Here is a 14,282-nt window from a genome sequence, read left to right on the forward strand (position 1 = left end):
CCACTGGTCCTATAGGGCTCATCCGTCCTGGATTCCCTGCATTTTCAGTTCCTTTCTGTACCAGTGTACATCCTCTGGTCTAGCCAGACTTGCAAGATAGAATTCGAGTCATGGTGGTGGGAGCGGGGAGGAAACATTTAGGAACTAGAGGAAAGTTGTATTTCTCATCACAAGCTTTTGTGGTGGGTGTATAAATTTGAATGCTGGTTGTATTGATTTGATTTCCTTCTATGGGGATAGATATCGTACTACCACAGACAGCACTGTACTTCAAGATTGATTTTCAAATATCCTTTTTGACAATGAATGAAAAGCCATTCCTCTTGATTATGTCGTTTCTGGCATAGTAAACGATATGGTTTTCTGATTGAAAATGGTCACTCTAAGTCCATTTCAATTCACTAATCCTGAGGATATCCATCTTTATGCATTCCATTCCACTTTTAATGATGTCCAACTTTCCTATATTCATACCTTGCACATTCCAAGTTCTTATCACCGGCTGATTTCTTCAGCTTTCCACTGCTTCCCTTGAGATGTGCTCTGTCAGCACATGAGGATCCAAAGGCTCTACTTCCACACGCATTACCAGACATCATGGTCGAGTGCACTCCAAGACATCAGCTCTTCCTCACTCACATTTTGAGTACCCTTGGACCTGCTGAGTCAGTTCCCCAGCCCTATCAATGACAACGCTTCCATTTGGGGGCTGTCACTGACAGCGCTTTCAAACCTTGCATAAGATTTTCAGTGGCTCCTTCCTTTGTGGGGATCCCAGTCCTTCTAGATTGTTTGTAGTGTGCAAGCTCCCCAGAAATCTGTGCGCTTTGCATGACCCCGCTGGCATTGGTGGTAACAGTGACATAGCTTCCAGCATCACAGCCCCTTTATATGTACTTCTAAAAAACCATTGCCACAGGGGAGGCCTCACCCCCCTGGGATCAGCTTTTCAAGATGGGAGCAATGGAGAAGACCATTTAGTTGCTCTCACACAACACTGTGTTAAGGTCACCCCAAACCAACAGGTGCTTCTACCAGAGTGATAGAGGAACCTTTCTGGAAATTCCAGTCAAGATGGGGAGTGGGGAAGACGATTACATTTCTGTTGGTGGGTAAACTGGGTGAAGCAACCTCCCATAAGAGAAAAATGCTTAATACTAACGTAGAACCTAAGGAGGGAATATTTGAGATTATGTTCCTAATTGGACACTAAGAGAAAGAGACAGAGGCCCCTGGCGGCTCCAAGGGAGATGAATGTATTTGGGGAGGGTGTGTTTCATCTGAGCCTGCCTGTGAGGCATGGGCGAGGTGGCCCGGAGCTGTGGGTTCATAGAAAGAAGTCATGGGGTCAGAAAGCGACATAGATCAGCCTATAATAAAATAAATTTTAAATTCAAGAGCTGAGGGGCAAAAAACCCCAAATGTTCATCAATGGATACAGAAACTAAAAACAAAAACAAAAACAAGCCCCTCATTTTGTTGTGGGTTGCTTCTTTGGGAGGTTGTGCTCTGCCTGCTCTGAGAGATGTGTGTAGCCCCTTGAAATGAGGCTCTGGGTAAGAGGAGAGAGGCTCCTGTGGTATCATAAAGGGACCTAATTGGTCTATATTAGAAGCAGAATGTAAAAGCCTAGGACCAAAAAACATGCCCCTGATTTGCCTTAGTGCTACTTTCCTCAGAGGGGTCTTGGTGGTCTCCAAAGGAAAGGAATGTGTTTGAGAGGGAGTGTTTCACCCTTGCCCACCTAGGAGGGGCACACAGCCATCCAGAGCTGTGGGATCCCCGAGAGAGGCAAGGAGGATCAAGAAGTGGGGTGAACCAAGAAGGGAACATAGCACATCAGCAGCAGGAGCAAAGCCAAGTCACAAAGCCCTCAAGGAGGCCCCAAAATAGACTTCAGGCTAGGAGGGGGAGTTACCGGAACCCCCAGGACCAGTGGGGAGATAGTTCTAAATGTCACCAGACAAACCTGGAATTATATATGCTTTCTCATTAGTTTTTTCCCCCCTCTTATTATGCAATCTTGTGTTTTATTTTTGTTTTGTCTGTTGTCGTTGTTTTGTCTACCCACATAAGATAGGCATGGAAAACAAACCCTAGGAGAAAGCAACAGGACCTAAGGTTCCAGAGGGACTGGGCCTGGGGTGGGGGGTGGGGGGTGGGGAAAGGATGGGTGAGCATACAGCACCATAGACAGGGGAACAACTAGGGACTTAAAATCAACAACGAGGAGGACGTAGAGATCCTGGGGGTGTTGGAGCAACAGCAATCTAGCTGAGAGGAATTACTAAGAGGCAGAAGAAGGGCAAGTGCGATGGTGGGACAGGAGGAAGGTAAACGAAAACAGAGGAAAGATCTAGGAAGCAAAGCTATGGATAGAGGTATAAACATAGATGTGCACATATGTAAATATATTAATTCATAAAAATAGAGGCACAGGCCTATATACATATATTTACATGGAAATGCATTGAGGAAGTGGGCAGACTTTGGGCCTCTGCTTAGGGCCTCCCTCAACACAAGAACACTTTGTTCTAAGAACCTGGCATTCTGTGATGCTCACCCTCCTGACACAATCACTGAAGATAAAATGGGTGCATAAGCAAATGTGATGGCACCTAGCTATCAAACAACACAGTGAATAGGGTCTTAAAGGCAATCTAACAGAGAAGCAACAAGCCCACATGGAAGAAGCACACCAACCTGTGCTGGTGAGAATTAAGTAACAGGCATCAGAAGACCCAAAACAAACAAACAAAAGAATATATTGTTGAGAACAAGGGGGATCAAAGCAGAGACCCAAAACCCATCCATGAAAATAGGACATCACTTCCCAGAGGGGTCACAGGAAGGGATGAGTCAACCAGGAAGCAGTATAGCACCAATGAAACATTTAATATTCCTCTGTTTTTTGAGGCTTCCTCACCCCCCACTATCATGACCTCAGTCCTGTCTTTCTGATACGAGTTCGGGACACACAGAATCCAGGTCAGATAAACCCTTCGGGAACAGAAATGGGAGAAGGGTTACCGGGAAGGTAGGGGGAATCTTTAAGTAAAAGGGAGGGGGTATACAAACCAGCCTATAATAAAGTACAATGCGAAAGTCTAAGAGCAAAAAGGTGACCCTGGCCTGAGTGGGGACCACTGCTTCCTTAACTGGAGCTGAAGAGTGTTTTCTCTGGCAGGTTTGGTGGGGGGGCAGGTGTGTGTGTGTGTGTGTGTGTGTGTGTGTGTGTGTGTGTGTGTGTTGATCCAAGGGGAAGAGGGTGACAGGCAGTTGATGATCCAATATAAAATGACAAATTTCTCTACTTGGATTGTGAGGAATTGCGAGTCAGGCTGTGCACACAATCCCTTCTCCACATAGGTGTCTCATCTGCTGGCTAGTTTTGTGGTCTTGGTGAGAGAACAGGGACAGGGCTTGCAATTAGGAGGGGAGAGCAGACCATTGCAAAGCATTTGCACCAGCTGCTGCTGATAGTGAGGGTGGGTCAGAGAGGTTCAGTCTGTTCAGCTGAACTCTGATTTATCCTGGAAAGAAAGGAAAAAAGAAACAGAAAAGGAAAAAAGCCAGCAAGCAAAGAAAAACTTGGTGCGCTAAGTGTTCAGATCACTCACCTGAGTTCTTACGTCTTGGGTTCTCCAGAATTCCCAGAGAGAGTTCTCCCTGGGTTGCTAACTGGCAGCCTCATTCCAATTTAACAGACACTGCTACAATCATGTTCCGTGAACCTCAATGGAGATTTAGTACCAGAGGATGGGTGATATGTATGCTTGGGAAAAGGTGATTTCACTTCTGTTTGTGGGTAAATTAGGGGGAGGAAGCCTAATCCTGGGGAAAACATGTAACATTACTGGTATAGAGTTCTCCATGGGAGAACCCTCCCTGTCATACATTGTTAATCATGCATTTTTGACTGAATTTCCTTTCTACCTCTGATGGCTTAGACCTTGCGGTATAGACCACGTGGTTTTTCCAGGTGCAGAAAATGCTTTAAAGGCTACATCACAAAGATGTTTCAGAACTCCCCTCTACATGATCCACACTTTACCTTAGAAATACCTCATACAGAAGAAATGGACTGAAATTCTCCTTAGACTGTACAGCCTAAGACAAACATATATTTGCTATATTTATATTTTCATTGATTTTTTTGTGACGTGTTAGTTCTATAGGCTTAGTTTTGCTTTATGAACGAATATCGAATTTTTGCCTTGTGTCTTGCCCTCTTTGATTTCGCAAGCAGTATTAAGTCACTTAATTTACTAATCTGTATACGTGAACATTTCTTGTGTTAGGCTGTGTTGTCTAGAGAAACAAAACCAGTGACACTCATATATGTATAAAACTTAATATAAAGAAGTGATTGCATATCAAAAAGGCATCCCAGCCCAGTCCAACTCAGGTTCGGGGCCCTCTTCAGACTCATATAGCTTCGGGCCAATACGTCTGAAAGGTGAAGTGGGAAGCAGAGAGGACACAGGTTGGTGGGTGCAGAGACCATGGATTCAAGGTTGGTGGTAGCAGGCATGACACATATATGAATGACATAGCAAAGGCAGATGGTGCCTCGCTATCAGTCTGTGGTCTTAAACGCTTGTCTTAGAAAAAGCAGCCATCTAAGTGAAGTGTCAGCTAAGCACACAGAAGAAACACACCAGCCTGCATGACCCAAGGACTGTAAATGATAAAATCCAATACCAGAGGAGGGAATTGTATTAGAGCGTCAATACTTAGCACCCAGTTTGCAGCAGGCTATGGATGTCAGTAAAGCCCCAAACCCATTTGCAGAGTCCTCATGAACTAAGTCTCCACTGGGCTCCCTGGGACCACTAATCAAATGTGTGAATGCTTTGGTCATTAGAGTGCATTGGAAAATGGATTACTACAGATATGGACTAAAATTTAGCATCTAACATTTGTTTTTCCTCTTGACCCATTTGTAATTTGTTCTAGCGTATCCTACTTTCTATTTTCTTTTGGATTTACTCTATCTATATTTACACCTCCACCACCACCATTTCCCCCAAAAGGAAGTAAGCATTTATTTTGTACATCTATTTAATATTTAAAATCACTCTAGAAGGTGTTACTATTATGATCCCTTTTACAACCGAGGAAAGTAAGGCTCAGAGAGATTAGTTAAAGGAAGGATTGGAGATTAGTTTTCCCAACTTTGGATTAGAAAAACCATTTCCTATTCAATTTAGTCAAACACTACACTGACTGTGTTACTCTAGAAAACTAGGAGTATTTTGTTGGGAAGGGGAGAAGATATGAAGGGTAAAAGCAAAACCACCACCACCAACAACAACAAAAACAATTCATTGCCCTGGAATCAAACTGACTCAGATTGACCCTACAAGACAGAGTTATCCTGCCATTTTAGGTTCCTGAGTTCATAAATCTTTAACGCAGCTGAAAACCTCATCTTTTTCCTGCCCATCATCTGGTGGGTTAGAAACGGTGATCTTATAGTTAAGCATACTATGCCACTAGGGCTCATTAATTAATGTTTTTGAGTGAGTTTACTCAGACAGACGAGTGACATCAATTCACTCAGTTGGGGTACCTTTGAGAATCAAGCCTATCAGAAATGAAGGAGGGCAGTTTCCTCGGAGTCTCAGGGATCAGTGGCTTCTTGAGGGGAGCCAGCTGCCCCCAAATAACTCAGAAAAACAAACGCTGCCATGGAGTCAATGGCGACTGACAGTGACCCTATAGGACAGGGAAGAATGCGCTCAGGGTCAGGCACTGTAGTTCTTTACAAGAATAGAAAGTCCGGCCATTCTCCTGGTGTATTCGAACTGCTGACCTTATGATTAGCAACCCAACACGTAACCCTTACACCATCAGGGCTACCAGCTTTCCCTAAAGGTGATATTAAACCTGGGCCACCAAACCCAGAAACAGGGAGAACAAGGTACTTGCCCAGGTTCGGCAAGAGGGGCTACAGTCCCGCTTTTCGGCGTTTTAAAAAAGTCCCGATTTTTGGAAAGAATGCACGACAAGCTAGGAAACGGTCTATTTGGTCCATATAGACCAAATTTTTAATCAAGAACTCCCCCCCACCCCACCCCCGTCAATGGTGTCCCGCTTTAAATCTGGTCACCTTAGGCTACATCTACAAGAATTTGGGGAGATGGAGGCACAGGTCTGTGGTCTAAGGTTGTAGTCAAGGAAAGAAGTTACCATCTCCTTCAGGTATCCCCTCTTTCCATGGTCCCAGGGTCCTGTTCAGCCAAGCACCACGCACAGCCATTTAGTTGATTCCTACTCAGCAGTGACCCAAGTCCAACTTCTCCTTGGTGTTTCTTTTTTCTTTTTTAAAAATCATTTTATTAGGGGCTCATACAACTATTATCACAATCCATACACACATCAATTGTGTAAAGCCCATTTGTACATTCATTGCCCTCATCATTCTCAAAACATATTCTCTCCACTTAAACCCCCGGTATTAGGTCCTCATTTTTCCCCTCCCTCCCCGCTCCCCCCTCCCGCATGAGCCCTTGATAGTTTATAAATTGGTATTTTGTCATATCTTGCCCTGTCCGACGTCTCCCTTCACCACTTTTCGGTTGTCCGTCCCCCAGGGAGGAGGTCACATATAGTTCCTTGTAATCGGTTCCCTTTCCTACCCACTCTCCCTCTACTCTCCCAGTATCGCCACTCACACCACTGGTCCTGTAGGACTAATCCGTCCTGGATTCCCTGTATTTTCAGTTCCTATCTGTACCAGTGTACATCCTCGGGTCTAGCCAGACTTGCAAGGTCGAATTCGAGTCATGGTAGTGGGAGCGAAGCATTTAGGAACTAGAGGAAAGTTGTATTTTTCATCGTTGTTACATCGCACCCTGACTGGCTCATCTCCTCCCCGAGACCCTAAGGCTGTAAATATTTACGGGGACAGCCACATCTTTCTCCAGCTCCAGCAGCTGGTGGGTTTGAACTTTCTACAGTTTGGGGCACTTTTAACCTCTCAGGATCTCTAGAAAACCTTCCCTTACCCTTTCCTAACAAGCCGCATCAAGGTCCATCAGAAACGCGCTTGCGCAGCGGTTTCCGGAAGTCGCCTTTGGAAACCGCAAGGCATCGATGGACTCTGTAATCGACTTCTCGTCTTACCGGCGCTCTATTGTAACGCCTGGCGGCGTTACTTCCTGTGTCTGCCTCTGTTTCCGGCTCTGGGCTCTAACGGGAGGACAAGGCGTCAGGTAGGTCGGAGTCCTTCTTATCTGCTTGTTTCGATTCTCTGGGCTGCTTTTCGGGTCTTTACTCGACTCCCCCTTGTCGGAGCCGGGAGCGAATGATGCGCGGCGGTGAGCTGGGCGCATCTGACCAGGGGACGGACACTGACGGGCTGACTCCACAAGGCCTGGGACCTTGGGAGATTGGTCCCATGTGGGACCGCCTGGATTCTTTTCTGGACAGGGCTTAGAGCTTGTATGTCCGGAGTACTCCCTGGAAAAACAACAGATGCCCTCCACCCCCACATTTAAGCATCCTTGTAACGCAGTGGTTAAAAGTTCGACTGCTGTAAACCAAAAGGTGGACGACTCGGCCTGGATCTTGTCCCATAAAGACAATAGCGTTGGAAACCGTACGGAGTCATTCTGCTCTGCTGTATATGGTCGCTGTAACTCTGAATCGACTGCATGCACGCTCTAGCAACAGTATCGCCACGCGTGTCCCAGGTGTTTGTTAGGAGCCCTCAGTCGGTTCCGACTCAGCGACCTAGGTGCAACAAAATGAAGCACTGCCCAGCCCTGCAGCCTCCGCACGATTGTGGTGCTTGCTTGAGTCCATTGCTGTAGATGCTATGGCAATGCATCTTTTTAAGGCTCTTGCCCGTTTTCCCTGACCCTCTACTTTATCAAGCATCATGCCTTTCTCCAGGGATAGTCCCACCTGACTTGTCCCAAGTAAGACAGAAGTCTTGCCAACTTATAAGAACCATTCTGACTGTACTTCTTCCGAGACCAGATTGTTTCTTTTGGTGGTCTATGGTAATTTCAGTATTCTTCACCAACACCATAATTCAAATGCATCAGTTCTTGGGGCTTCCATATTCAGTCCAGCTTCCACAAGCATATGAGGAACTTGAAAACAACCCTAGCATGGGCCAGGTATACCTTGGGCCTCAAAGTGACATCTGCCCTCTTGAATGCTTGGCTTTTTGATTTCTTTAACCACGAGTATCGATTGTATCCAAGTAAAATTAAACCGCTTTCTTTCTCTATCATGATGATGCTTATTGGTTCTGTTGGGCGGAATTTTATTTTGTTTGCATTCAGGTGTAATCCATACTAAAGGCTGTACCCTTTGATTTTGAAGTCTTCTTCACTTTCAGCAAGCAAGGTAGGGCTATCTAATCCTGATGCAGAGTTGTACTTCTGTAGTCTGGTTTCTGGATTAATTTGTTCAGCATACAGGATACAACCCGACACCCACCTTTGCTGCTCACAGACCATTCCGTATCCTCCTGTTGTGTTTGAAGGGCTGCTTGCGTCTTGGTCTATGTGCAGATTCATCATGAACACTCCTAATTGTTCTAGAATCCCCATTCTTCCCAATGTTATCCATAGTTTGTTATGATTCAGACAGTAATTAACTGGAAAACTCACTGCCATTGAGTGATTCCGATTCAGGATAGGGTAGAACTGTGGGTTTCTGAGAGTAAATCTTTATACAAAGCTTCTTTATCCCAACACAGTAACTAGGTGTTTACAATTCTCTGCGTGTCCAGTAACTGTGGTGGCACGCTTGTTAAAGCACTGTTCTGCTAACCAAAAGGTCACGAGTTGGAACCTAGCAACTGCTCTGTTGGAGGAAAGATGAGGCAGGCAGCTGTGGCGATTAGAGCCTTAGAAACCCCAGGGACCATTTGTTTTGTCCTATGTGGTCACTGTGAGTCTGAGTTAACTTGGTAGTGAGAGGGAGTTGGATGTCTTTTAGCAATTCTTTTTAAAATTGGAGAAGGGTCCTACTTGTTTAAGCCTTTATCACTCCCCCAAATACGATGATAGAAGAGCCTCCCATTTGATCTCCAGTTTGGCCTTTGTTTTTATTGCTTCCTTCACCTCCTTTGCTACAGCATTCCTGTTCCTTCAAGTTGAAGCTAATGCACGTCTTGGAGATCCTTCTCATCCACTTGTTACTTATATATATAAGTGCTGTCTGTGTCAGCAGTTCCTTCCTTTATCAGTGACTCTGCTTCTGTGATCCAATAGGACGGGGTAGAATTGCTCCCTGGGCCGTTTGAGTCTGCACCTTTTCATGGGAGCAGATAGTTTCAGCCTTTGCTCAAGGAGCAGCTGGTCGATTTGAAGAGCAGACCTTTCAATCAGCCCAGTGCTGCTGTACATCAGGAATCTTTTCATTAGCCCAAGTACATTGAATAAAATAATGCTGTTAAAGTGTCGCTAAATAACTGGCATTTGACCAAAGTTTTGAGCCTGACATCTCTTGCTTAAAAAAGAGAGCAAATATTGGATGACTTTTAAAGACTCCTGCTAGGTTGATCCAATGAGAGCTGGAAACCCTTGTGCTATGTCCCCGTGCCACGCTGCACTATGATGCAATTCTCCTTGTTAACAGAATCTGTGTTTACCCTCTAGGTTGTCTGGAAGTGTAACCGAAACCATGGATATCAGACCAAATCACACAATTTACATCAACAATATGAATGACAAAATTAAAAAGGAAGGTATGTGCTTTAAAAATAATAATGATTCAGATAAAAAGTGTTTTCAACCAGAAGTATATTAAGAAATTGAATTGCCCTCATACTTCACCATTCATCTTCCTTAGTGCCTGAACTAATAGTTACCCTGTTCTGCATAAGGATTTTAAGCTTTCTAAAAGAAAAATAGGTAGAGACTGACAATGGGCTGAGTTTGTTTTCCCTCATACAGATTTAGTTGTTTGAAATTACATAGCCAACAGAAATAGTTTGTGTTTTTATTGAAACATGTAACTCTATATCAGTAGTTAGGAGACATTCAGGTGCTATTGTAATGAAGACTTTCATTAATTATTTCATTCACAGATAACTTGTTTCTTTTCTGATTTTGCACAGAATTGAAGAGGTCCTTATATGCTCTGTTTTCTCAGTTTGGCCATGTGGTAGATATTGTGGCTTTAAAGACTATGAAGATGAGGGGACAGGCCTTTGTTATATTTAAAGAACTGGGGTCATCCACAAATGCCTTGAGACAGCTACAAGGATTTCCATTTTATGGCAAACCAATGGTAAGTCCTTTTCTTTTTTTTTCCCTCTCTCATTTTACCTTTAATCACTGTATGGTATGGCAGATTTGTAAACATATGTTTGAAACTTTGACTACTACTTTCTACTTTTCTCTATGTTGGAGGCATACTTCCTAATCAAGGTAAACCTTCAACTTCAAAGTGAACTTAGTTGAATAAGGGATTGAAATATGAATTTCGATTTCCTTATGAGCCACGAGAAGTTGATGTCCTTCATTTCAGAGCTCTGTGAGGGCCTACTGTGCCTGGCCGTATGTAGGTTTGTGACATGCAGAAGTGAACAAGACAAAAATACTTGTATCCTGTGGAGGAATTTGGCAAAGAAGCAAACAAGTAAAGAAGATGTGGCCAGCATTTTCTGAATGTTGCATGTTAAATATTCTCGTCATCTTATATTAAACATCTGAACTACTGTACTATTCCTCCAATTTACCAATGAGAATAGTGGAGCAGAAAGGATCCTACCTTGTCTTTGGAAGCAATGGGAGGCTAACCCCAGTAATATGGTAGAATGTAGTTCTCAACTTCTGCTTTATGTTACCTGGATCCGACTCCGGTGTGCTGAGCCCTGTCGAAATGATGTTGGGTTAATTCTTGTAAGTGCTCTGAAAAAAAACAAAAAACATACAGGGTGATGTGATAACATTGATTGGTTGCTTTTCATTTTATTTTGATTTTTTTTTTCTCTTATTCATTTACTATTTTCATTTTTTTAAATCAGTTTGGGCCAAAAAAAAAGATTGGTTGGTATAGGGAGGATTACTTCTTAGAAACAGTTGTCAGGAAGGGACTTTGAAGAGGCAAGACTTTTAAGCTGAAACTTGAAGAATGAAGAGAAATCAAAGACAGAGAGAAAAGTGATTGCAAAGCTCCCTAAAAGAAGTAGAGTTTAGTGTTTTGAGAAACTGAACAAGGGCCAGTATTGCTTGATCATTGATAATGTGGTGGTTAGGGGATTGTACCTGATGAGGTTGTTTTGAAGGTATGGATAGAAATACATTGGTAGTACTTAATTCAGTTCTCAATTATTAAAGTTCAAATGGGCAAAAAACAACATACATTGGGATATGGTGTTGCCTTAGAATTGCTTTTGACTCTAGCTATTCCATAGGGTAGAGTAGAACTGCTCCGTAGAGGTTCCTAGGCTGTAATCTTTATTGGAACATATCACCAGGTCTTGTCTCCCATGAACAAAATGCAGAATTAAATATAAAGCCAGACCTACTGGACCAATTGAAGAAAAGGACATCCTGCTTGTTAGCGTAGAGGGCCAGTGAAAAAGAGGAAGACCTTCCATGAGATGGACTGACACCGTGACTGCAACAGTGGGCTCAAACACAGGAACGATTGTGAGGACGGTGCAGGACTGGAATGTTTCGTTCTGTTGGCATAGAGTTGCTATGGGTAGACTGACTTGCCAGCTCCTAACAACCCCAGCGAGGAAACATTTGGAAGGAAATTTGAGGGTTGTAAGTAGGTCCACCATAGAAGACAGTTTAACTCAAAAGAAAAATATTTGAATCTCTTGAGTCTAGCTATGTGACAATGCTTTATTTAGGTTAGGGACTTGCACTTCAGCGTTGTTCACATACCAGTAGGACCATCTCCTGAACACTTGTTCTAAATGCAGCATATCAGCCTCTCCTAGACCTGCATCAGAATGCACTTTTACAGTATCTTCCAGTATTTTGAATGCAAATTACAGTTTATGAGCTACTATCCCATAGCAGTGTCTTCAACACATTTCTGCTGTCTCTCAGGTGCTTATTATTTTTGCAGCTGTGGCATATATTGTTACATCATAACTGATAGACTTGTTATGCATCCTTTTGTTTTCTTTAAAAACATTTTATGATGTAAAATGGTGTCATCATTTAAAAATTTTGAATTTGATCCAACAGAAAATCTTTAGTACTTTAACGAGTGTGGTAATACATTCCACATGACACTTTACACAGCTGATTGACACTTTTAGACACTTCCATTGAGAGTTACTGCTACAGTGTGGACACTTGCAACAATTTTCTCCATACTTTTATGGAAAAAGGAGATAGTACAGATGTTTTAAAGTCTATTTTTCTCATATGGAAAATGTATGCTTCTTAATAATACATTTAAACTGGAATTTTGTCTAAGTTGGGACTCCTGCTCCAGTGACCACTCCGTCCAAGCTGACTCAGCAAACTGATGCCTCGTGACTCATAAGCCAGTTTATTTTTATTTGACGATCAGTATAATTTCACAGATATAAACACATCGTGGGAGTGTTTAAAATTAGCTCGCAATGTATTTGTGTACTGAAATTTGAAATATTAATAACAAGAATAACCAGCCTTCAGCATAATGAAAAGTAACCTGTTTTTAAAATAATTCAAACAGCGAATCCAGTATGCAAAAACAGATTCCGATATAATATCTAAAATGCGTGGCACTTTTGCTGACAAAGAAAAGAAAAAAGAAAAGAAAAAAGCCAAAACTGTGGAACAGACAGCAACAGCCACAAACAAAAAACTTGGCCAGGTAAGATGAAAGAAACTTCCTCTTTTGGAAGTTATAAATTTGTTGGGTTTGTCTTCCATGAGCAATGATCTTTGTATATGCATACATGTTTAATGGGTAGATTTTTAGGATACTAAGATGGTTTAAAAATTTGAGTGTTTATATTTAAGTAGCAAATTTACATACATAATTTTACATATGCAGATTTACATTAAACCTGCTTATTTTAATTTTTATTCATTTAATTCCATTTGTCTCTAAAATGTGTTAATACCTACTGGCCTTATTTTCATGTTTTGCTGCTGATAACACTATAGATACTATATTTAATTATGATTACTGTGCTCAAATACTGTTTATGAGTTGGGCTGCTAACCACAAGGTCAGCTGTTCAAAACCAGTTGTTCCTCGGGAGAAAGACAGACATTCTACTCCCTTACAAAGGTATGGTCTCAGAAGCTATCAGGGGCATTTGTCCTATAGGGTCCTTGATGGCAGTGAGTTTGAATTTTTGACTCTGCTCAAATATTTTTCTTTGAATAATCTAAGACTGTAAAATCACATTTAAAGGACTAGATAAAAGGGAAATTATCATTTTAAAATTTTCTACTTCTCAGGGGAAACATAGATACTCCTGGATTTAAAGGAATTATATATCAACTTCACTAAATATAATGTTTGACTTCTGTCAAATTTTTCTTTCAAAAGAGAAAAATGGTTGTTGGTTTCATCCTAATTCTCTATAAATGTTGAGGTTAAATTTTATATGTAGTTTCTAAAATTTAAGGTTAGTCCTTTAAAAAATAACTTGCCAGTTTAATGCATGAACGTGTTTAAGTCAGAAGAAAGGTATACATTTTTAAAGTCAATTGGAATAAGAAATCTATCAAAATGAATTTATTCAGTAAATACAGGTAAGTGCTGCTTTTATAATAGAGGTTGGAAATTTTAACTGTTTACCTATGTTGTTTGTTTGTTTTTAACTTAGGGACTACCAAATTCAGCTAATGCTCAAGGAAATTCAACTGCAAGTCCTCAGGTAATAATATTTTCCATGCAGTACATTGTTTAAAATACACTTGAAAACTAAATTATTAATGAACATCTCTAAAGACAGAAAATAATTCCATCTACATGCATAGTATATTAAAATATAGAGAGCATTTCCAGGTAGAAACACATTGCCCAAAATATCCTTTCTTTGTGAGTGGAGATAAAATCTGACTTTATTCTTTGCTTTCTGGAATGAATATATGACATTTTAAACGCTGTGAGGGCTGAGTGCAAACATTTTTGTTTTCCCCTTAGTGCATATAGAATCAGTCCTTGAACATTGTATAGACACACCTTCACAATTACATTGCAGTCGCATATAGAATCAGTCCCAGAGCATTGTATAGACACACCTTCACAATTTACATTGCAGCCGCATGTAGAACCAGTCCCAGAGCACTGTATAGACACACCTTCACAATTACATTGCAGTCGCATGTAGAATCAGTCCCAGA

At 41.9% G+C, this 14,282-nt stretch overlaps 1 protein-coding gene and 1 pseudogene across 1 annotated transcript in view; one reads left to right on the forward strand and one right to left on the reverse strand.

Annotated features, from left to right (window-relative positions):
- Window positions 1–7,340, reverse strand: part of LOC101653407 — a 53,470-nt pseudogene extending 46,130 nt beyond the window's left edge.
- Window positions 7,178–14,282, forward strand: part of SNRPB2 (small nuclear ribonucleoprotein polypeptide B2) — a 9,548-nt gene continuing 2,443 nt past the window's right edge. The window contains exons 1-5 of the mRNA XM_004697818.2: window positions 7,178–7,220; window positions 9,624–9,712; window positions 10,085–10,257; window positions 12,655–12,795; window positions 13,763–13,813. Of these exons, the coding sequence (XP_004697875.1) occupies window positions 9,649–9,712; window positions 10,085–10,257; window positions 12,655–12,795; window positions 13,763–13,813 (429 nt within the window). The 5' untranslated portion in view covers window positions 7,178–7,220; window positions 9,624–9,648. The remainder of the gene's footprint in view (window positions 7,221–9,623; window positions 9,713–10,084; window positions 10,258–12,654; window positions 12,796–13,762; window positions 13,814–14,282) is intronic.

This window comes from Echinops telfairi, unplaced genomic scaffold, assembly GCF_000313985.2.
Source record: "Echinops telfairi isolate 266 unplaced genomic scaffold, ASM31398v2 ScPeMD7_5592;HRSCAF=6446, whole genome shotgun sequence".
Lineage (NCBI taxonomy): Eukaryota > Metazoa > Chordata > Mammalia > Afrosoricida > Tenrecidae > Echinops > Echinops telfairi.